This window comes from Sinohyriopsis cumingii, chromosome 8 (genome assembly GCF_028554795.1).
Source record: "Sinohyriopsis cumingii isolate HCF-2022 chromosome 8, ASM2855479v2, whole genome shotgun sequence".
NCBI classification, from domain to species: Eukaryota; Metazoa; Mollusca; class Bivalvia; order Unionida; family Unionidae; genus Sinohyriopsis; species Sinohyriopsis cumingii.
In genome coordinates, this window is record NC_142968.1 from 34,133,331 (window position 1) to 34,156,671 (window position 23,341).

The 23,341-nt window shown below is 36.7% G+C and overlaps 1 protein-coding gene across 1 annotated transcript; it reads left to right on the top strand.

Annotated features, from left to right (window-relative positions):
- The first annotated feature begins 8,452 nt into the window (after window positions 1–8,452).
- LOC149793272 (uncharacterized) lies at window positions 8,453–21,140 on the top strand. Its single transcript, XM_089968975.1, has 6 exons — window positions 8,453–8,882; window positions 10,300–10,620; window positions 12,371–12,667; window positions 14,095–14,136; window positions 16,048–16,143; window positions 21,001–21,140. The coding sequence occupies exons 1-6, from the start codon at window positions 8,822–8,824 to the stop codon at window positions 21,138–21,140; spliced, it is 957 nt and encodes a 318-aa protein (XP_089825101.1). The 5' UTR covers window positions 8,453–8,821.
- Window positions 21,141–23,341: the final 2,201 nt, after the last annotated feature.

Below are 23,341 nucleotides of genomic sequence, written 5' to 3' on the forward strand. Positions count from 1 at the left end.
CTGGAACAATAATAATTCTTTCCTTTGTAGTTATCAAATATCGCCTAATGAAACAACATACATTTTTCTGATCATAATTTTTAGATTAGTAGGTGAACAAAATAAACTGTCAAAGAATATTCGTGTAAAAGCCATTATTTATTAATTGTTTATGAATTTTGTATCAAGTCAAAATTGATTAAAAATGTAATCGTCTATAAGAAACCACTGAAGATAATTTAATGTTGGTTGTTACCTACGGAATTGAAGTTGCTTGAATTGACAGCAACTAATTATAATATGCTGACGTAACTAGTAACGATTCTATAATAGGCCGATGCACAAATAATAGTAGAAATCAAGATACTGGTGAATGAAGTGGCATCGTTTAAGCTAACGTAATAAGTAGAAGGCTAAAGGTTAGGCAGTGCTATCACTTATGTTCGCTCTGCACGGATCGAGACCGTCCCAATGTTAATAACTGTCCTTCGTCTCTCCAGTTGGAAATAATGCAGATGTATGTATATACGAGATGCATATATATAGTTAATCGGTGTCACATTCATTTTAGAAATTCGTTTCAGAACAGTAAAACAAGATCAGCTAGTATCCAAAATGAAAGAATGAAACATTAAAGTCACGCTGCCATGAAGCTAGAATGGGACTGGAACACATACATTTATTAATTTGGTGTAGTGTGTGTCGCCCTGCTTCGGTGCCACTGGAGATTATGACTGTACCATCATAAATGAATGTGAAATATATGAAAGACTGTGGATAAAACTAAGCCATAATCTAATATGTTTAGCTAAGAGAGCATTTATGTAAAGTAAAACGTATTGAAATGACCTCGATATTCTTATTATAATTTGTTATTTCCTAGGTGGCCGAATAATTGAACATGTAAATAAACTATTGATATTTCCATTAATTTGTAATAGCACAGCAACATCGTAAAAATTTCAAACTATTTCTAAAGCATACTACGTTTGGCTTAACTTTCGTGTCCTGTATTATGACACAAAACACCTGCACTTATATTTGAGAAGTGTGTATATATATATATATATATATATATATATATATATATATATATATATATATATATATATATCTTCAAAGCTGTACGAATATAGTGGAAATAGTTTATTGGTCGTCATTAGAGACCTACCATCCTTACGTAATCGAAAGCATGTGGCACGACAGATGATTCATTTTTGATTCACTACTGATGAAAGTAAAATTTGCTTGCGTCTTTATATTAAATTTATTATTTAAAATCTGTAGTGAATTGTATTTAGAAGAAAGAAAGATGAATGCTTATAAGTTGTAAAATAAGAAACGGATAAAGTAAAACGTCACTGCAGATCGGAATCGCTTAAATAAAATATATGGAGGCCGTATGACAATGGGTATCAAAGCGAATTGCGATAATGTCCTTATTACTGGCTTTCTTCTTATTGGTAGGATAGTCAAATGAAGGTCAGTTGTGTGTTAATTCATTGGAATACATGAGGCTACATACAATGCTTTGGACCAAAGAGCAATAACCACGTAGCCACCTCGAATTCAAAATCAAACTAACTTTGCCACACCATTTCCTAATCTCGCTTTTGCATTATCGTGTTGGCATCCAATAGTACTTGAATTTTTGTAAGCCAGATACATGATATTATAACTGCTGGAAAATATACCGGTAGTTCTTATATTCTTGACAAAAGAGACATGTATTTCGTAAACTCTGAGATAAATTTGAACTTTCTGACTGAATTTTAATTATAGAAGTGACCTTGAAATTATACCTTTTTTTGAAAATATGATAACCTCAACTCAAATGATAAATATTGATTTGAACACCTTGCAATCACAGTAGGAATATTTTAGATTTTTCTGTGAAAGCCAAACGTAGAGCCCGTAATAAAATGTCTTGAGCATAAGTTTTATTCTGAATGACAAAATTGTAAGACAATGCAAATCACTTTAGTTGCAATAAATGAACACATTCTAACGTATACAATTAGCTAATTTCATTTTTTGTTTTCGTACAGTGATTTTATTTAAAACAAGAATAGTGTGCGTGTATAATATTTTGATTTAATATTAAGATAATTGGAGATTATCAACTTATCTCCCAAATCAGAACCACTAAAACAAAATATGTTTTGCTTTACCTTTAAAAAAATCATTTATATTGCTAAAATTTCAATTTCCATATTTATTGTTACAGTCTATTTGGATATGATGTGTTAATCTCCCTCTACTAGTTTTATATATAATACAGCTCTACTCTTGTTCAGTGTACAGCTTGAAATTTCATTTCCATTATACTTCGTCTACTTAATGGAATCCATTGTTTGATATTAAATGCTTTCACTTCCTCTCTCTAACATAGCTACAGTCGATGTGTCATGTGATGCATTGAATGAATTGTATTGGGTTTCGTTGCATAAGAGACCGTTCAGATGGACTAGTGGTTAGGGCGTCCGCCTCGGATGCGGGAGGTCGTGGGTTCGATCCCCAGCCTTGGTAGTAACAAATGCCTCGCTTGGACCTCAGCATTAAGATGTTAGTGTTAGGACTGCTCGGACTGGTGTCAGGATAATGTGACTGGGTGGGACATCATGCTACATGTTTGCGGCATGATGCCCAGTACTAGACATAAAAAGACTGCCACAATGCAGATATCGTTGCGATATGACTGAAAAATTGTTAAATCTACGTTGAAAATCCAAATCACACACACTCAGTCAATCATTTAAAGGATTTAAGTCGCCTACGCAACTAGTGCTTTCGCGACTGTTCATACACACACGCTCTATTTTAATTATATTTTACATTAGTTTACTCAGTAAAAAGACATTACGAATGAGGTACCGAATCAAAATACACTTTCCTGTCATAAACATTGAACATATCCATTATTCCTATTTTACTAGCTTATTGTTTTCGTGTCTTATGTATCAGTCAAATGTATAAAGCATACAACTAAAGTGCAAGCCAATATTTGTTTAACATTAGTTTATTGGAAACACAAACTATATTTCTCTGAATTATGGTTATCATGGCATTTATAAATTATGGGAGTAAACAAATACTGTAATGTTATTTGTTATTGAAGAATAACTCTAGAAGGCGCTCTATAGTATTTATTATATACAAGACATCAATACAGTTTGGAAGGGGAGTAAAGTCTGCCCTGAGTGTCTATTTCCCATGGAACTTAAACCCTAGTGAATGTATAACATAAAGCAGCTGTTGGTGTGTATCAGTTCTAGTCCAGTGTGGAATGTCTGATTACTTTTACTGTCAAGTGATATTTCAAAGCTAATTAGATTAAGGCTTACACTACATCTCCCTTCCTGAGAAGTTTACATTAAAACGAAACGTGATCTGATGACCGCATTTCTAAACAAGCTACATCAGCTTAATTTATTTTACAAGTTCAGTCTCTCAGGTGGTTTCGACAATCTTCCCGAACGTGTGAAATATCCGTTTTGACTGGTTGGCACTGCTTTGCTTTCATCTGAGTCAGTCAAAGTATCAGGGTCTGAAGTAGTCACTTTTAGAGGCTCCGATAATGTGGTAGGCATGGGAACTAAATTTCTCCTATTACGCCGTATCTCTCCCTCGTCAGTTACTACCATGTATGAACGAGGTGTATATGCCTCAGATTTAATTATCCCTGAAGAAAAATGATCTTTAATCCATACTTTATTCCCTACCTGAAGTTTTTTCATATTTCGGACGCGATGTCGACGATCATAATTTCTCTTTTGAGTTTGCTTTTGATAGTTTTCCGATTTCTTCAGTTTCATTAAATCTGGCCATTTCGGCTCTAAGTTGTTTGGTGCCATTGGCAAAGTAGTTTGTAATTTTCTTCCCATCAGTAATTCAGCAGGGCTGTATCCATTTGGTAATGGTGTTGCGCGATATGTCAAAAGAGCTATGTAAGGATCGTTTGCTTTTTTAAGCATTCTTTTAACTGTCTGAACAGCCCTTTCGGCGAGTCCATTGCTCTGTGGATATTTTGGACTACTTGTAATATGCCTGAATCCATAACTTTTCGCAAAATCTTTGAGTATTGCGGATGTGTATTGCGGACCATTATCTGAAACTAAAACTTCTGGTATACCGTGTCGCGCAAAGATTGATTTGAGATGATTGACAATTGCTTTCGAACCTGTGCCTTGCAATTTTGCTATTTCGATGTATCGTGAGAAATAATCAATCACCAAGAGATATGTTTGACCATTCAGTTCAAACAAGTCTGAAGCGACTCTTTGCCAAGGTCGACTTGGAAATTCATTTGGTATCATTGGTTCAGCTTGATCTCGTGAGTTTTCGATGCAATTTTGGCAAGACTTTACCAAGTGCTCTAGCTGAGTACTTAGTCCTTTCCACCAAACTGACGTTTTGGCGCGTTCTCGGCATTTAACTATGCCTTGGTGACCATCGTGAATTCTCTCTAGGATTTCTCTTTGAAGTGATTCTGGTACGACAAGGCGTGTACCTTTCATTAAAAGACCATTTTGAATTGTAAATTCACCTCTATCTGCCCAGTACGATTGAAGTTTTCCGTCAATAGCGGATTTCTCTGGCCACCCCGTTTCACAGAATTGTACAAGTTGTTTGCAAATCGAATCATTTCGATATTCAGACTTTATTTGTTCAAATCGGGTATTTGATGCAGGCAAATTGCTAACTACGAAATCAACGTAGGCGTTAGTTTCAGCCTGAAATTCTCTGTCACTCTCAGAGTGATAACTTAAAGGTGCTCTGGATAGAGCATCAGCAGTTAATAGATTTTTGCCAGCAACATGAACTATACAAAAGTTGAATCTCATCAAACGCATTCTAAAGCGTTGAATTCTAGGGGGTAAATCTCCCAAGATTTTTGTGCTCATTAGTGGTACTAATGGCTTATGGTCAGTTTCAAGTTTGAATTGTGACCCAATTAAATAGCTACTGAAGCGTTCACAAGCCCAAGTGATTGCAAGGGCCTCTTTTTCTATTTGAGCATAGCGTTGCTCAGTTTCTGACATACCTCGTGATGCGAACGCCACCGGTCTCAGAGTGCTACCGTGCTTCTGCCGTAGCACAGTACCTAGTCCAAATGAAGATGCATCTGCAGATACAACTATTTCTCTATTTGGATCATAATGTGCTAAAGTTGGTGAAGATATCATTTCTTGCTTGATATCTCTAAAAGCTTGTTCTTGATCTGGACCCCAAGTCCACGAGTTTTTACCTTTCAAAAGCTCACGTAATGGTTTTGATTTTTCTGCCAAATTTGGACTAAATTTGCCAAGCTGATTTGCCATACCGAGAAATCGTCGTATATCTGTTACGCATTTCGGTATTTCCATTTCCGTTATAGCTTTGACTTTTTCTGGATCAGGTCGGCAACCATTTTCGTCAACAACATGCCCAAGAAACCTTATTGATGGTCTCGAAAATTCGCACTTTTCAGCGTTCAAAGTGACGCCGGCCTTTTGAATTGATTTCATTACCATTTCTAGTCTTTCGTCATGCTGTTTCTGCGTTTCCCCAAAGACAAGAACATCGTCCATATGACAGAGTGTTCCGTCAAGTCGCTCCAGCGTTTCTGACATCCTTTTCTGAAAAAATTCGGGCGCAGAACTGATTCCGAATGGAAGGCGATTAAAATAAAACCTACCAAAAGGAGTAATGAAAGTTGTAAGGCGGCGTGAATCTTCTGACAGGTTTATCTGCCAAAAGCCTGAGTTTGCATCAAGTTTGGTGAAAAACTTTGCACCTGCTAGTTTTGCAAGGGATTCTTCAACTGATGGTAGTGGGTGGTTTTCTCTTTTAACCGATTCATTCAGTTTTGTTAGATCCACGCAAATTCGTACCGTACCGTTTGGTTTCGGAACAACAACCATTGCCGCGCACCACTCAGTGGGCTCATCTACTTTTGAAATAACACCTATTTTTTCCATTCTATCCAACTCCTCTTGAACTTTATTCAATAAAGGGATAGGAACCTTTCTTGGGGTAGATAAGGCATAAGGTTTGGCATTTTTGTCCAGAGTTATGTTATAGAGCCATTTTGTTTTCCCTAGACCTTTAAACAAATTTGGAAATTTCTCGCGATAATCCCTATCTAAATGTATGGTATTATCGTGAATTTTGCTTGCATTTTGTGAGTTTAAATCTGAGGCATTTACTGAGGATATATTTACCTGTTCAATTATCTTGAGAGCCTGAATCGCGGGCCTGCCCAAGAGTGCCTGATTCAGTCCCTTTACAACAAATATGTCTTGTACACTGAATGCATCGTTTGATTCAAGTCCACATGTGAATTTTCCCAGCACTTTAAGTTCAAAGTTTCCAGGTCCATACAGTTTTCGATCAGACTTTGATAGTTTTTGGTCTCCGATTTTTCTTAAATCCCTCTCAGGAATTACAGTCACATCAGCTCCAGTATCAATCTTGAATACAAGTGAAGTGTTGTTTAATCTCACACGCGTTATCCACGGCTGACCCTTCTTCGTGCTAATAGTCCCTAGAAATCCAGATTCCTCTCTAGATTCTATTGTGCGAACTGTTGACTTTGTCAAACAGCATTTTGCATAGTGTCCTCTTTTCTTACACTTGTAGCATTCTGCTTCTTTTGCTGGACATTGATCTCGAGAATGATTAATTTTCTTTCCACATCTCATGCATCCTTTTCTGCTGACATTATTTTGCTGAACATTTGGGATTTTATGTTTCTGTTTCCCATATTTCAGTGAAGACGATTTTACTGCATCCATTTCAGACATTCGTTCTCCACTTGCTCGTATCGTTGTTTGTTGCATTTTCACAGCTTCATTTTGTCGAGCTTGACTAACGGCTGACTCTAGAGTTAGATTTGCATCTAACTGCAATTTTTCTGACAGCTTTGAATCTCGCAGTCCAACTACAAGTCGATCTCTGATCATTTCATCATGTAGTGGCCCGAAATTACAATTATCTGCTAACACATAGATAGCTGTAACAAAACTGTCCACTGTTTCTCCCTCTTCCTGTTTTCTTTGATTAAATTTTGCCCTTTCAAAAATTACATTCCTCTTTGGAATGAAATATAGCATGAATCTATCTGTCACGGGCTTCCACTTCTTTTGATTTTCCTCTGTCAGGTTGAACGAAGACAAAATGTCATCAGCCTCACTTCCCATGGAATAAATCAAGGTATTCACTTGAATTTCTTCCTCTTTTTCACTAAGTCCAGACGCTTGCCGAAAGCGTTCAAAGCGCTGAAACCACTTTTCCCAAGTTTCAGGTCTCAAAAAGTCAAATTTGTCCGGATTTGTAAATTGAAATGAAGCCATTTTCAACTGTGATATTTTCAGTCCTGTGTTTTTACCGCTGCCACCATGTAATGTTATTTGTTATTGAAGAATAACTCTAGAAGGCGCTCTATAGTATTTATTATATACAAGACATCAATACAGTTTGGAAGGGGAGTAAAGTCTGCCCTGAGTGTCTATTTCCCATGGAACTTAAACCCTAGTGAATGTATAACATAAAGCAGCTGTTGGTGTGTATCAGTTCTAGTCCAGTGTGGAATGTCTGATTACTTTTACTGTCAAGTGATATTTCAAAGCTAATTAGATTAAGGCTTACACTACGTTTACACTATGTGTAAAAATATATGGATCACATGTTACAACCATGTTTCTGTTTTCGAACAATAAAATGATTATTGATTGATAATTAATTGATCACACATAAATGAGCCATCGTCATGCTTTCGGTAAATTTGACACAGTAATATCGTATGATATGTGGGTCGTGTGACGGAGACAGAATTAACAACATGATATATCACTATAGCCGTTTTACCATTTCTCTCACGCCCACTATGTTTATCTTCTTTGAAACCCATACACATTCCTCTGAAGATCTAAAAAGGCGCTTTTGAATTTCTAGTTTCAAATAGAAATGCAATTGCTGAAAATCCAGCCCAATTGTTTGATCGCTTTTCGTATAATGACAATATATATTTTCCTGTCATTCTTCTTCAACTCCTCTCTCTCTCTCTCTCTCTCTCTCTCTCACACACACACACACACACACACACACACAAACACACACACAGTCACACGCAGAGAGCGCACGCATTAATCCACACTTCAAGCAACATGAACATAATCCTTCATTTTGGGACAACATATTTGCTTCCTTTTCATTGTAAGTGAAATTACTCTTAGAACAAATCATGAATGTGAACTGATTGCGATTTTTATGAATCATGTTGGATTAAATCTGATGCACTATTTTTTGACATTCCGTGCTATTATAAAAAGTATTACATAGGTGAAGGTACTAGACTGATTCATATCCTTCAGATTGATTGTTCCTTTAGTTCAACTTCTTAGGTTTTCCTGCACTTGCCTTTACTTACAATAAAACTTTAACTTAATATTCAATTTAACAAAGACTTTCTTTCCTCGTGAACCTTTGTGCTAACAAGTGTTTACTCAAGTGACATTTGTTCGATGTATTGTTGAGCCTTTCTCCGTTATCAGGGTCTTTAATTCCTGTACAGGATAAAATATTTGTATAAACAACTGTGTGTGACATAAGTTCCTTTCCAACGTTAATCTCACAACATTTTAACTGTGTTTCATACTAAAGTGGAACTAAGGACGAACGTGTTTATGAATCAACCATATAGAATGTAAACAACTACTCATTTGTACCATTTACTATATGCATGTCTGATGGCTCCGAGAATCAACGTTCTTGCCGGCACCGACTATACTGCTCGTTGATATTTGTAAATACCGTCTTACCGTTGGAGCACTTTTTTTGAGTCACGGTTGAGTGTAAAATCATGGGTAGTTTAATCAAGATATCGGTTATTCTTATGTTGTGTGGAATAGGTCAAGCTAAAGGTGAGTAAAATTGAAATGTGATACAATATATGAATGCTTTACGAAACAGTATTACATTTAGAGTATTCTGAGACAAAAAAGAAATACCCGCGATTGCTGAGTTACATATTAAAGGCAATGTAATAAAAGAGACTTGAAAATACATTCTGAACTACAAATTAATGTCATGGCAAAATGATGTGTTTAGATATAATGTATTATAAAGTAACAAAAGTCGAAAACATTCTGAAAAATCATTTTGGAAGACCCACATAGAAGTTAGTATCAATTTAAAGAAGTATTGATCATAATATTTTGATATGAAATAAATATTATCACCCAAAATTAATGTATTATAAGAACCACAATTAATTTAGACTTTGAGAAATATTCATTTCGGATACGGTTAGTAAAATATAACATCTGCCTGTACATTAAATGCTGTAAACCTTTACTGGCCCAATCTAGACACTCCCCCCCCTCTCTCTCTCACTATTTCGCTCTCTCTCTCTCTCTCTCTCTCTCTCTCTCTCTATATATATATATATATATATATATATATATATATAAAGAGAGAGAGACAGACAGACAGAGAGAAACATGTGTGTGTGTGTGTGTATTCCCTTCAGCGGTTAAGAAAGACTGTGGCATCTTCGAGTGTTTGAAACCCCTAAGACCTAGTCGTATTGCAATTGGGAATGACAGACCAAGATCATATCATTTGTTATATAGATATTTAAAATCCAACTAAGTACGCCAAATGTATCTGCATGATTTCCAGAACTGATTTTCTTTAACAAAAAGTATTTCCAGACACCTTAACGGTTGAAAGTGAACCTAGAAAGAAAACATGCATAGTTTCCTAAAGTTATCATTTGAGAAAATGGAGGTATGTATTTTGATATATGAAAGAGCCAAACGAAAGATGTTCGTACATCGTTCATATATGTAATCTGATATGAACTTGACATGATTTTAGACTCTTACAAATGTTCTTAGGTAATGTAAGATCCCTATTCCATCGACATTGAATGAATAATAGATCTCCAATAGGCAGATGTGTATGTATGTATGTATGTATGTATGTACGTATGTAGGTAGGTAGGTCGGGAGGTAGGTAGGGATGGATGGATGGATGGATGGATGTATGTACGTAGGTAGGTTGGTAGGTAGGTAGGTAGGGATGGATGGATGGATGTATGTATGGATGGATGGATGGATGTAATGTATGTATGTATGTATGTATGCATGCATGTATGTATGTAGGCATGCACGTACGAACTAAGCATAATTGAAGGCATGATTTGTTTTGTGTTTAACTTCCTATCTGAATCTCACTACTTGTATGATGATGTTTCTTACGATGTGTAAAGATAATGATATTATACTGTTATTTTGTTTTTGCATATCTTACAATATTCATAATGAATTTTTGCAGATCGGCTGACAACTATTCAGGGAAATAATGTAACCGTTTATATTGATATACATCAAACGGATATAAATACTGATCTGGAAATAAATTTCTCTGGTTACACCAGCAATCTACATTCCACTAATGTGCTGCTGTACCACCCAGGGAACGGTCGGCAAGAAAATATTTCTATTAACAGTAATTACACTGGCCGAATACAAAGAATCGTCTGGAGCAATGTTAATTTTAGTTTTCTGCTACTAAATGCAAATTTCAATGACAGTGGAAAGTATACAGTAAGGTCAACTTCCACTGAGAAAAGGAACAAGAGTGTTCTTGTTGCAAGTAAGTATTCCTTTAATATCAACATAAACAACTTGTCAAAACTGCATATGTATACTAGAGCAGACTGCCAAACAACGAATATAAACACTTCCATTTTAAAACGGTAACAACCCATCTTGATAAACCGCATACAAGTAAATGGTACTAGTCAAATCAGTTTATTTTATCTAATCGCAATAAATATTTTTTATTAATTATCGCTCATAGGTGGATGACGGTCATCCTACATTTTTTATTTTAAACGTATTATTCATCATAATATCAACTTCACTAGCCTGATTAGAAAGAGAATAAAAGAACGCTGATAAACCCACCGTTTTAAAAAAAATTATCTACAGGCGTTGAGAAATGCGGATTATGATCCAGTCAGATTCACTATTTATCGCGTTACGGAAACTTTGACACATCATTTTGTTATTCATAATCGAATGATCTTATAGTGTCATATGATTGATACACCTATTCAATTTTTATGATTTCGTGTATGATACAAAATACAAATAATAGTGCGCGTTTTCAGATGATCACGTCACACAAAATAAACTAACTTGTACATGAACGCAAAAAAGATGGTTAGTATATACGTTATAAGAAAATGAAGCTCAGGTTGGGTTAATGAAGAGAATCATACCGTAAAGAGCATCTTCTAGAAATAAAAAGAAAGTGAAGGTAGAAAAAAATAATTAATACGTGTTTTCTTCCAGACAGGTATTTCCGTTGATTCATTTTTCAACAAAACCAGGTTTAAATTGAACACGATGTGAAAAATGCACACAGACTAACCATATATATATATATATATATATATATATATATATATACATACATGGATGAATATAAATATAGGTATATATATATATATATATATATATATATATATATATATATATATATATATATATATATATATATATGCATCCGTTATAGACATGTACAACCTTTTTTAAACATTGTCTTAGGAGAAATCCAAGATGCAGATAAACAAATGCCTGCAATGTGTAACCAAAAAGGAAAACATAATTGAATTACAATTTCTAGGATATTGACTCCTAAATTTATCAAATACTGAAACTGCATTTCTTCCAGAAATCATATTTATAATGATTCTGTAAACAGTTTGTTACAATTATAATTCTACGTATGGCATCAACTGCCAATGTTATGTTCGGTCTTGTTTAGACTGTATGTTATGTTTTATGTTATTTCGTTTTTTGTTGGGGTTGGAAAAAGGCTGGTAACAGACAATGGACGGCATTGCTTACACTTTGTAACATAGAGATCGAAAAACTAGGTCAGCTTTTATTTATAGGTTCATGATTGTACACTTGCATGGTGTTTACCCACATGTTGTGGTGTTTGTTTATTTACGCCATTTTATTTACAACAATTTCGGTGTCTGGTACGAATATCACGCATATCGTTATGTATTCATAGTATAATAGTGGCTGGCCATATACAGTTAAATGTGTTACGACGAATACTTAGTCTCTTAGATTCATAATGCGAATGAGTGTAGAATAATTATTAAAACTCATGCTGGCTGACTCATATGATAACTAATCGTTCATACCCTACTTATGTGTAGGTTGTATATATGTATTTTAAGTTTTTAATATACTGTATATGTCGTTGATCACAACACACATAACGTTAAACCATAGTATTAGTTATATTGGACATTATTTGGAAGTAAATACATTTTTCATATAAAAAAATTTAATGACCTTATTTGATTTCGTTCTGTTTACAGGTCGCATACTGCCAGCACATCTAGGGGAACGCATTACACTTTCATTCATATTTCCTAAATCAAACACGACTTCGATTAGGATTGACCATGCCAGTTTGACATTTTACCGCACGCTCCTACTTTATAACGTGACTGAAGAAGATTGCACCTCTACAGATATTGTAATGGAAAAATGTGCTTTGAAAACAGGAGAATTCTTCTTCACCTTTCCAAGCATATCATGGCTGAACAAGGGAGGTTATTTTGCATGGGATGAGAAAGGACGCCTTTTGGATTCTTTATTCATTGACATCCAAGGTAAATGTATGACATATAAATTTATGAAGATATTGCCTGTACATTTGTTTTTACATATATGCTATTCTTGCATTGGACCTACGTAATACATTTTCAATGAGGATATTGGTGGTACATAATCTTATCATTCAACAGGTAGAAATACCTTAATCTCAGTACGCGAAAACGTTTTTATAGAATAGCTGACAAATTCTACAGCGATATTTGATTTCATCCGATGAAATGATACAGTTGCTCTCTAGGGGATCCATACTATTTTCTGTCACAGTTTACTGCTATGACATCATTCAGACATTGAAGAATTAAATATGATTTCCACATTAAAAGATTTACAAAATAAATTTTCTATTCAGACTGAAAACAATGACGCCGTGTTCGGTCTTAGATCATTAGGCACGAAATGCAATCGTACTTGCAATGTGTAGATATTTTATTGTTAAATGCCGTTGAAAGAATTAAGATGTAGACTGTGATGGAAATTTAATTTATTAGTCTTTCTCTCTCTTTCTCTCTCTCTCTCTCTCTCTCTCTCTCTCTCTCTCCAGTGCATCAGCGGCAAAATATGTATAAATCTGTCGAAGAAGAGAGAACCAGAATTTTAGCGTGTTGAAGCAGCTGAAACTGAATATTCACCAAGTAACCCTACAAACGCTTGGATCTTAGTAGTAGTTTGTATACACATTTCATGGATATATCTACAGTGTACCAAATACCAACGAAACAAAATGCACTAGCCTGTCGAAACTGAAAGGTAACTGTCTTGGTTAGGATGCAAAAACACAGGAATCTGTTTCACGGTTTGTTAATAGTTGTTCATAAATAACAACATATAATTAGGTTCTAGATATAGATTATTTTAAAATATGAGAATGTCCTGAGGCCTCTATCCTCCCACTATTTATCTCTTTGTCTCTCACTGTTGATTGGTCTGACAGCAGATTAATCGATCCGCTTTGAAAAACAGGGACAGTAAATAACAATAAATTTATGGCAAGTTTCCGCAAACCAACACCGTTCTCCCTCGCTAATTTTATGTTCGTTTGTCAGTACATCCGTTTCACCAAATTCTCTCACACTTTATCTATCTCTTCCATTCTGTCTCAATCTCTGCGTGAAATGTATCTCATGTTTGGAAACTTATATGAGAGTGACGTGGGTGAATTACACGTTTAAGAAGCACAAGTTTAATAAAGGTTCACAGCATCTCTGTTCATGAAGTGTGCGTAATGGCAGGATACGGTCGTAACACACATAAGTTCGATGAACTGAGAAAGAAATCTTGATTGCGTATTTCGTTGAAAGGATATGAACGGTTTTATCTTAGTGTATCATCTGAATATATATATATATATATATATATATATATATATATATATATATATATATATATATATATATATATATATATATATTTGTTTTATCTTCAGAAAATAATCAGCCTGTACCATCCATTTCCAACACAGGAAAAGGTAAGCTGTAAAAGTAAAGCAAATTATTGAGTAGAATAGCTTCATCTTTTCAGCCGAAGCAATGAGATTATAAATAATTGATTATTTTATTATATAATCAATTCATTAATTGCATAATACGATTAATCTCCATGTCTTTAACAATTTCTTACTATTGTGCCCTTCGCGGACGATAATTTAGCTACACACTAAAATGTATAAACATGCTTTTATAGTTTGTAATATAATTGCAGGTACAATAAGCACCTATACAACTAAGGTAAATAATATAAATGTAATTAACTTAATAGAAGAAACTGTATATCATTTGATACAATAAATTATTTCATTGGATCTGTCATTTAATATAATTACCTTAATAGAAGAATCTGTATATCATTTGATAGAAGAAATTATTTCATTGGATCTCTCATTTATTATAATTACCTTAATATAAGAAACTGTATATCATTTGATAGAAGGAATTATTTCATTGGATCAGTCATTGAATAAATACATCAATCAATCCGTGTATGTATGTACCTATTGTCGATGGTTTTCTAACTGTAGAGACATAGTCGTTGTAGATACACATGATAATGCATCATGCTATAAGAACTGCAAAATACAGAGACAGAGACTACATCGTATGAGGCTCATTACAATATAAAGATAGAACATAAACCCAGTGATGGATTGTTTCAGTAGATTAGAACAGCTTAAAGTCTTAATTAGGCGGTAGCCATGGTGATTAATTTGGTAGAAAAGTCTAAAATGCTGTAGAAATATCGATAAAACCAAGGACAGAAAGATTCAACCAATAATATTATTGGCGTAAACCTAGAATATGAGCTAGGAAAAAAAGCTTTATATCTTTCCAGATATACAAGGAAGTTACTGGCTATATCTCATAATGTCATAATGTAGACTTTGGTCCGAGAATATCACGATTTGAAAAGAAAAAGTTGCAATTTGCATTCTCACACATGCGCTAAATAACATGGAAAGAGATACAAATAATGCAATATATTGTGATTCGTCTTTTGTTAACCAAGAAATGTTTTTTCTGTGTAAGATTATCTTCAGCGGCTCTTTACGGAGCCCCATGACTCATTATCCATAGTATAGGAAGCCCTCGCAAAGAATCAATATATGTCTTTTTTCCTGGTAGTGTTTCGGTTCAGTCCATAGTCATATAATGTCGACTTCAAGAACAAACTTAAAGATCTAATAATGTTTCCTACCTTAAATATTTTCAGCATGTTTTTTGTAATGTTTTCTAATTTCATGGTCTTTGCTTTTTGTAATCATATCATTATATATGTTTTTATGTTATAGGTGTTGTCTAATGTTGTAAAGCGCTTATAGCTTCTTTTTTACCTTTGCACTGAGTAATAATCATCCATATCTGAAATAAGCCGATCGATGTCAGTAAAATATTTTATTCTTGGGACCTTCGCGAACGATAATTAATCACAGTACCTACAGGTGTAAAGATCATTCCTATATCATGTAATAGGCATACGTGAGCATGTTTCTTACCGCAAACATACATTGTTTTCTGTATGTGTGCTATATTATTTGTTAATCGAATCTTGGTTCCTTGCTAATTACAGGAAGTAATTATTCAAATAAGGTAACTTATATAAATGTAATAAGCTTAATATATGAAACTATTAACCCTCTGATAGAAGCAATATTTTGTAAGGACCATTCATTGAATCGGCGCACCAATCAAACTATATGTGTATATCCATGTTTGTATGTTTGTATGCATATATGTGTTTCTTTTTTGTATATATTTGTCTGGGTCTCTTTAAATGTATAAGTCTGCATATCCTTACGGAAGCATGTATGTTTTTCGGTATGAATGTATCGTTTTGAAATTATATATTCTGTCTGCAATACTAGTACACATTTATTTCCTTACAGAGACTGGAACTGGACTTCTAATCACTGCACTGCTGATAGCACTAATATCGTCTTTCCTGGTTATCATTGCCGTGCGGAAGCATCGAACAAGGAGAGGTATATTAAGAGTTCATTGCACTTTTTTTCCTTCAGAACATGAATTCGTGAAAGATGAAATTTGATTAACACCATAAATGTGAACTAATGGTTTGCATTATGAGACTGCTCTGCAATGTTAATATAGAGAACCGGATAATAACACTGGTAAGAATGCATGAGTACTAATAAAGTGGTAAACGCGAACAAATGCCGTTCACCAGTAAATGTTATAATATAACAGTTAATATTCAGAATTTAACATCACGAATCAATCTTTAAATGTCTCTAGTTGTAATGGCTGTGTATTTTTGTTCTAAATAAAATATTTAGTTCGCCAAAATATAGATGTTTCTTACAATGAATTAAATTAATTTGAATTGAAACACCAATGAAATGATTCTAAATTAGGTGGTTCTAGAATATTTAATATATTACGTAATATATGGTGTCAATCATAAGATATAAGAACAAACTAAGTAAAGAAATAAAAGTTAAAACTCATTCCGTGACCCAGTACCCCTTTATCATCAATCACAAAGGATGAACGTTGTCATAACGTGTAAATCAGCCATTTCTAGTTGAATCAGGCATCTTACCAATAAGTGACTTAAATATTCTGTCCAGTCTATGGAAAGGAATTTAGTAAAATTAACATAAATATGGTTTTGGCTGTTTTGCAAAAAATGAGCTTTTCCAACCTCTCATTTTGGAAACCTGGAATTGAATCCAAAATAATTCTGAAAACGTTCTAGTAACGTCCACAAGGATGACAAGTTCCGTACAAATTTTAAATCAACGAATGTCGGCCAATAGTCGTGACGTGTCAAAGTGGCGTTATCCGGAATTTCTTTGAATAAGGTTTCCATAATATTTCCAAAATAAAAGTATAGTCGAACGAGCACTTTCTATTTCCACTGAATAACCCAAATAAAGCTAAAATTTCTAAGATGTAGAAGTACTCAAATGACTGAGCTCACCCAATGTGACTTATGTTAATTCTTCTAAGATACCACCTTTCCAACCTGTCCAATGAGAAAGCCCAAACTTCGTCAACATATGTACGAATAATTTTATTATCAGCAACTACAAACACTTACCTATGCATTCATTTATTAAGGATATGCAATATTACCTTCATTAATATCTTGAAATAAATCCTGTATAAATAGACGAATTCCAACTATAGACAAACACTAAAATTTGCAGTCATGAATACAAACTTACACAAATTTAACATATACAAAACAACCATATAACAACGATATAAAGATTAGCAGAGGAGAATAGTGATATTGGATAAACCATGGAGACTAGCATCCGTTCTAGTTGCAGAAAAGCCATGGGGATATATAATGAGAGATTGTGATGGCGTATTCATAATTAGTTTTTAGACACTAGTATGGATTCTAGTCACCGAAACCTTTTGACGACTGGCATTGATTTCGGTCACCACTTGTCTTTTGGCTAGCCAACCTGCACCGTGACATGACCAACTCCGCGTGAATTGTTACTAAAGCACTTCAGATGCTCTAAGGTGTATGGGTCCACGGTTGCATCGACGTATTCCATAAATTCCTGCCCGGGTGTTTCGAAGATATTATCTACATGCAGAGGGCTATACCGCTATACAGTATCATATATGGCCATATGTGAAAGCGTTGATGCTGATACTTAATACTTGCTAAGGTCGGTGTGACCAATGCGGATCAGGCAGATGTTCAAGGTCACCGAAAGTAGGCGGTTGAAGTTTGTGTCTGGGTCGTCATAGTCTGTCTCGCCGTAAGGTTCATCGTAGCTGATCAAAATATAAGCGAGGCCTTCGTCGTCCAAGAAGCCCCAGTTATCTGAGACGTGCTAGTCCTGTTCCATAAAACATATAATTCAGGCGACTAGGCCCATTCGCTGTTATTTGCCAGGTGTCCTCGTCTAAATCCTGCACATAGCTACTGCCTTGCTGTACACAAAATGCTCTTGACAACTAATGGGACGCTGCCCGGTAAGTTAAATGCAGAATGCGCACCAGCACCGGTCCACTTTTCCCTGTGCTCTCCGCGTACGAAACAAGTCGAGACTATTAGATTACAACCTCTGTTCATAAGAAGATGTGCAGTGGGGTCAAATATCAGTGTTGATAATACACACACCTTTGTTGTAAGAGGGTGAGAGACGGCACGCTAAGCAATTCAATGTGACTCTCCATCAATATTCAGCATCTCTAACCTAAGGTGCTATCATAACACGTTCCACTTACAAGTTACCCCGACGGTCTTTGGCCTCCGCGCCAAATGCGCTGCTTAGAGCTGAGACTATTTGCATGTGCAAGTCTGGAGGATTGTCCTCAACGAGCGGGACTAGTAGTAACATTAATTATATAGCAAGGCCTGGCATTTTAGCGAATTTTAAGAGTGCACCAGCTTGCTTGTGTTTACTATCTCCGCATTTTAGTTGCAGTGACAATCGTGACCACTTTCACCAGAGGCACCCTTTCGTCTTGGTGGTCAACATAAGCATTTTGAGACTGCGTTTCTGGCAGAACTGGGATGACACATTAACGAAAGGCCCGCTTAGCATACTCTCTAGCGTGTTGCCTATATTGGCGTGTTTTACGACATCAGCCAAGACCTCAGAAAGGCGTTGTTTTTATTTGAAAATATCCATGGCTTGCATGTAGTCAGCCGTCCTGTTTCTAATTAACGCTGACTTCAGCAGCATACTGGGCGTCTGGTCTAGCGTCTTCAGTATTTCGATGGACATGTAGTCGTAAATCGGACTGTCATTTATTTATGCAATAGGAGCATGGAGTTAGTAGTAGTTATGGTGGGCTTGCATCGTTCAGAACACATCTCAGTTGGTGTTACTATTTTGCGAAGTGTCTAAACTACCATGACGTCCCGCTACCCGCCGAGTCTCGGCAAGCGCCAGTTCGTCGCTAGTTTAAACGCAGTAGAAGTGTTTATAGGAGTATTGGCAAGCCACAACAATTTTAGATTTGGGAGGTAAGTGGGAAGGGAACCATCATCGCAAGCTGTTGCAGTATTGTTGCCGGCTCTTACCACCCAAGGCCATCTTATCAGAAAGATAGTCTACTGCGCTTGTCTTACAAAGTGAAGTGATATCCAGTGGAAGATGAAACCTGCTTTGTGCGTAGATTTTAACACTGCAAATTACCCAGGATTGCTGAAAACTGCATCATGGCAGCATGGCAGGCGTTCCAGTGAGCTTTCCCAGTTTATCTGACCTGCGGCTATAATGTTTCATTCTGAACCTGGTGGACTCCAAATCGTGTTTTCTACAATGACGACAAACACCTTTATTATTTATCGCAGTCAGCAACGTATGGTCATACATGATTGCAGTAGCGTCCTGGTAGTTCACGATTGGGAAAGCGTTGTGGTTGAAACCCAAGAAGTTCAGGACCGGATGAGCCACATAGTTAGCGTCTTAGTCCAGTATGATCTCCTCGGTCAGCTCTTTGTTGCGGTTGATGCTAAAGCTAAACTCCATGGCCCCTAGGTTGACAAACATAGCAGGCTTTTGTTCATGGTTATTAAACGGCTTCACATCCCGAAAGTCAGCAAAGACGGGCCGGAGTATGACGGCGTTCCCGACATGTGCTTATTTGTCAAGAGAACTAGTCGTTGACCGCGTTCTTTTGGGCTAAATTGGTCCTGATTTCTCACATACATTTGCTTGATTTCGTTCCTTGACATGACAAGTCTTGGAGCGTCACCCGACCGGCAAACTAACGATTCAGAGTAGATCGTGGCCGTCGTCGTTTGTTTTTATGCTTGTTAACGCAACGGTGTACTGGCGTTGAAGATGTACTTGCTCCCGTGCTTTCTTGATTTCATTTCTAGTCATCAAACGTTCACCCTGACCTGCCTCTTTGAAAGTTCGCCTTGGTTATGCCGAAGCATTGTTTACCCCGGCCCGCACTTTAATGTTAATGTGTATGTATGGCCCTATTAATGCGCTCTGATCAAACGAAAACGCGTAAAGAACTTTGGGACTTCGCGTGCCTAGACTGGTGTAGATCTGGAGAACTGATAGAGGACCAAGTGAACAGTAATTCTCACTGATCTGCATGTTCGCGTTAATTTCTACAGTGCACTCTTCTCGTGAAACTTCATAGCTTCTGGTTATAGCGACTAGTTACTGTGTATGTCTCAAATCTTGCCCGTGTATTCAATGTGAACACGCAAGGCATAACATTTTTTCGAGTGGTACATCATGGCAAAAATAATGATTAACAATTCGTCTTTCTGCTGAGCGCCACCCACTATAGCCCGATCCTTGGCAGGATTTGCATCATGGCCTAGTCATAGAGACCGTGTTTATCAGGATATGCAATTCAGCTGTTGGGCTCGTTGGCTCATGACCGGTACAAATCATGTGTTTTGCATCCACGTACCCACAGCGGAAATTCTAGATGATTCAGATGATGTTCTTTCTCAATGAACATGAAGATGTCTATAATTTTTTTAATGGCTTCGTAGTTCATACTGGGAGAGTTGTAATAATGGAAAGGGTCTGGACCGGAGCTATCAAATGAGTTGTCAAGTACGTTCTAGATCATGTCCGTTTTCAGGTGGAGGTCGTAATAGTGCCCCAGTTTTCAGCACCAAAACCCATTAAAACTATTAACGTGTGCATCTATTCTTCCCTATCAATGCCAGTGCAGATCAGACTGGTGTAGTAGGCCTGCACTGACCTCTGAGCTGCTCCTCGTCGAAACACTACCAGCTGTTAATAAACTCGTACGGAGCACACAACTTTTGCGGTGATCAGACTGACAAAATTTCCTGTCAAACTTCTCGTTATGCAAAACGCTTCCTTGGAGAGGTTGGCTGCTAGTTTTTCTGGGCTGTTTTTAAGGAAATGAATTGGTTGTGAATCTTGACCAGTATTTTAGCGTCCTCAAGGATGATGTGAAGCTTGTGGTTGCCTGCCATGTAGACCACGCTATGGTACTTGCCGGTGATGTATCAGTAGTCTTGTACCAAATCCATACCTAGGGCCTTCGTGTAGATATAAAAGTATTTAGTTATCTGGACAGACTTCATTTGTGCCTATAGACTTGATTTGTGCCTATCTCAAAATTAGTCTTACTCTGTGGGCGAAGACCAACAGGATTTCCGCCATATTGTGCTTCTCTAGATGAAGTTGTTGACGGCTTCTTTGCCGTAGTACAAAGCTTGTTCTTTGACAGCCCCGCCGAAACACACCACTGCGGTTTCTGTTTGCTTTTGTCTGAGTCTCACGTGGTGTCGTTCACCGTCACGTTTAATGCTTCAACGTTTTCGTAGATAAAGTACGATACGCGTGGTAAAAGTGCTTGAATAATAAATGTTTTTGCTGGCTCATTCGTGACAGTTTCTTACGGGTTTGTCAAGATGTGCATGTATTTCAAGCAGAAAGAGCCAGATATGCAACATTTTTAACCACCTGCCTTTTTCACATACCACTAGTCCCACGTGTTTGATCTAGTTAACTAGTGACTTTTCGTGGTACTATCTTTCAATTTGTACAGCAGAGGCAGTTCTACGACGTATGATCTTGCTTTCTCGCTAAATTCGAGATGGGTAGAGATCGTTCCCTCAAGCTAAGACCCTGGCCACATTTCTTATGTTGAGGAGTGCGCATGCTAACACGTTAGAAATCATCCCATATAAATCGGACCCATTAAACTTTAGCTGGCCCTTGTGTTGACGGTTGTCGTATTCCATATTGATTACAGACTGTCACAGAATATAATTTGTCACAGGGATTTATCTTTACCTTTGGACGATGTTGCGAAATGTGAAGCTCCAGTTCCATACACCTGGCGAAGTGGTAGCCTGAATATTCGTGCATGTAATTATAATGCAGTTTTAAATCTTGCCGTTGATTTGGGAGACGATCCGCATGATCTCTGGCCGTCTACACGGTGAAATTGAAAGAATTCTGCTTTCTGAGTTGGTCGGCCAGCTCGAGGCTGAACTTCACGCCTCGTAATTGCTTAACTTCAAGGGTTCCCTGCACATGGAAGGCAATGGGATCTAGAATGGCGGTGCGTCTGCTTTAAGGTTATGAAAAGAGTGTACCAGGTTGACTTTCACATATATGGTGACTACATGCCTCCGCTTTACCTCTGCACGTGTTGTTTGCGGCCCTGCTACTCTCCTGAGGTTGTTTTGGCTATTCGCGCCTCGGAGGTACAGCCTGTAGCCTCATGTATCGTTTTCGCTTCGGTTCTTGATTTGATTGCAGAGGTAGTCTTAACTGCCTGTCCATGGCAGTTAGTATTCCATCCAGCATTCCATCATATTTGATCTCAGTAATCTACCACTCTCGGAGCAGCTCCTTCATTCACACAATACATGGTAGTCCATTGTAAACTATATGTTGTCTATATTGTTGGATGCAGATCATGCAGAGAAATCAATCTCTAATCCCGCGCTAGAATTCAAGAAGTAAAAGCTGTGCATTGTTTCCCCGCCTTTGCTGCTATCTGTTTCAAACTTGATGCTTTGCTGACACTCAAAAAGCAATGGCAAATGTGGTGTACGGCGCTACCACCGACATCGAATTTTCAGCAGGGCGACTCATGTCTTTACGACCCAGTTTCAGACACGCGCAGACCTTCTTTCCGCAGCAAACCATGTTCATTCAATGCAATATTATTAAATGCATGCATGCCTATACAACAGGTCAATGTACCTCTATCTTGCTGAGCATATCACAATATAGGCGTGCTAACCACTGATCCTTCGTGTGCGATATCGATGTAAGTCACCAAATGTTTCCGACGATTGGTAGCCATGCTTAATCACAAAAGTTGATTATGTGTAAGACAATCTGTAATCACTAGCCCTACACATTTCCATCTGAGAAGACGAACCGCTCTCATTACTATGCGCCAAAGGTTTTCTAGTACTATCAAAAATGATAGTTACCAAATGGTTTCCACATCTTTATTTCACACATTGAATTTGTGAGCTTAACTAATATTTTACACCAACAATTTTTTAACAACATTTCATGACGATTCAGTGTTGACGTTACCTTTACCTTTACTCTTCTTGAAATATGTCCTCGAAAAATGGTTTGATGTTTTGTTTGGTGCTGTATTTCATTCTGGCAAATGATTGCAAATGGAATTCATAAATTATAGCTACACTCATTTGATAATGGTATGCACCATTTTCTTTACAAACCCAAAGTCATCAATGAGAAC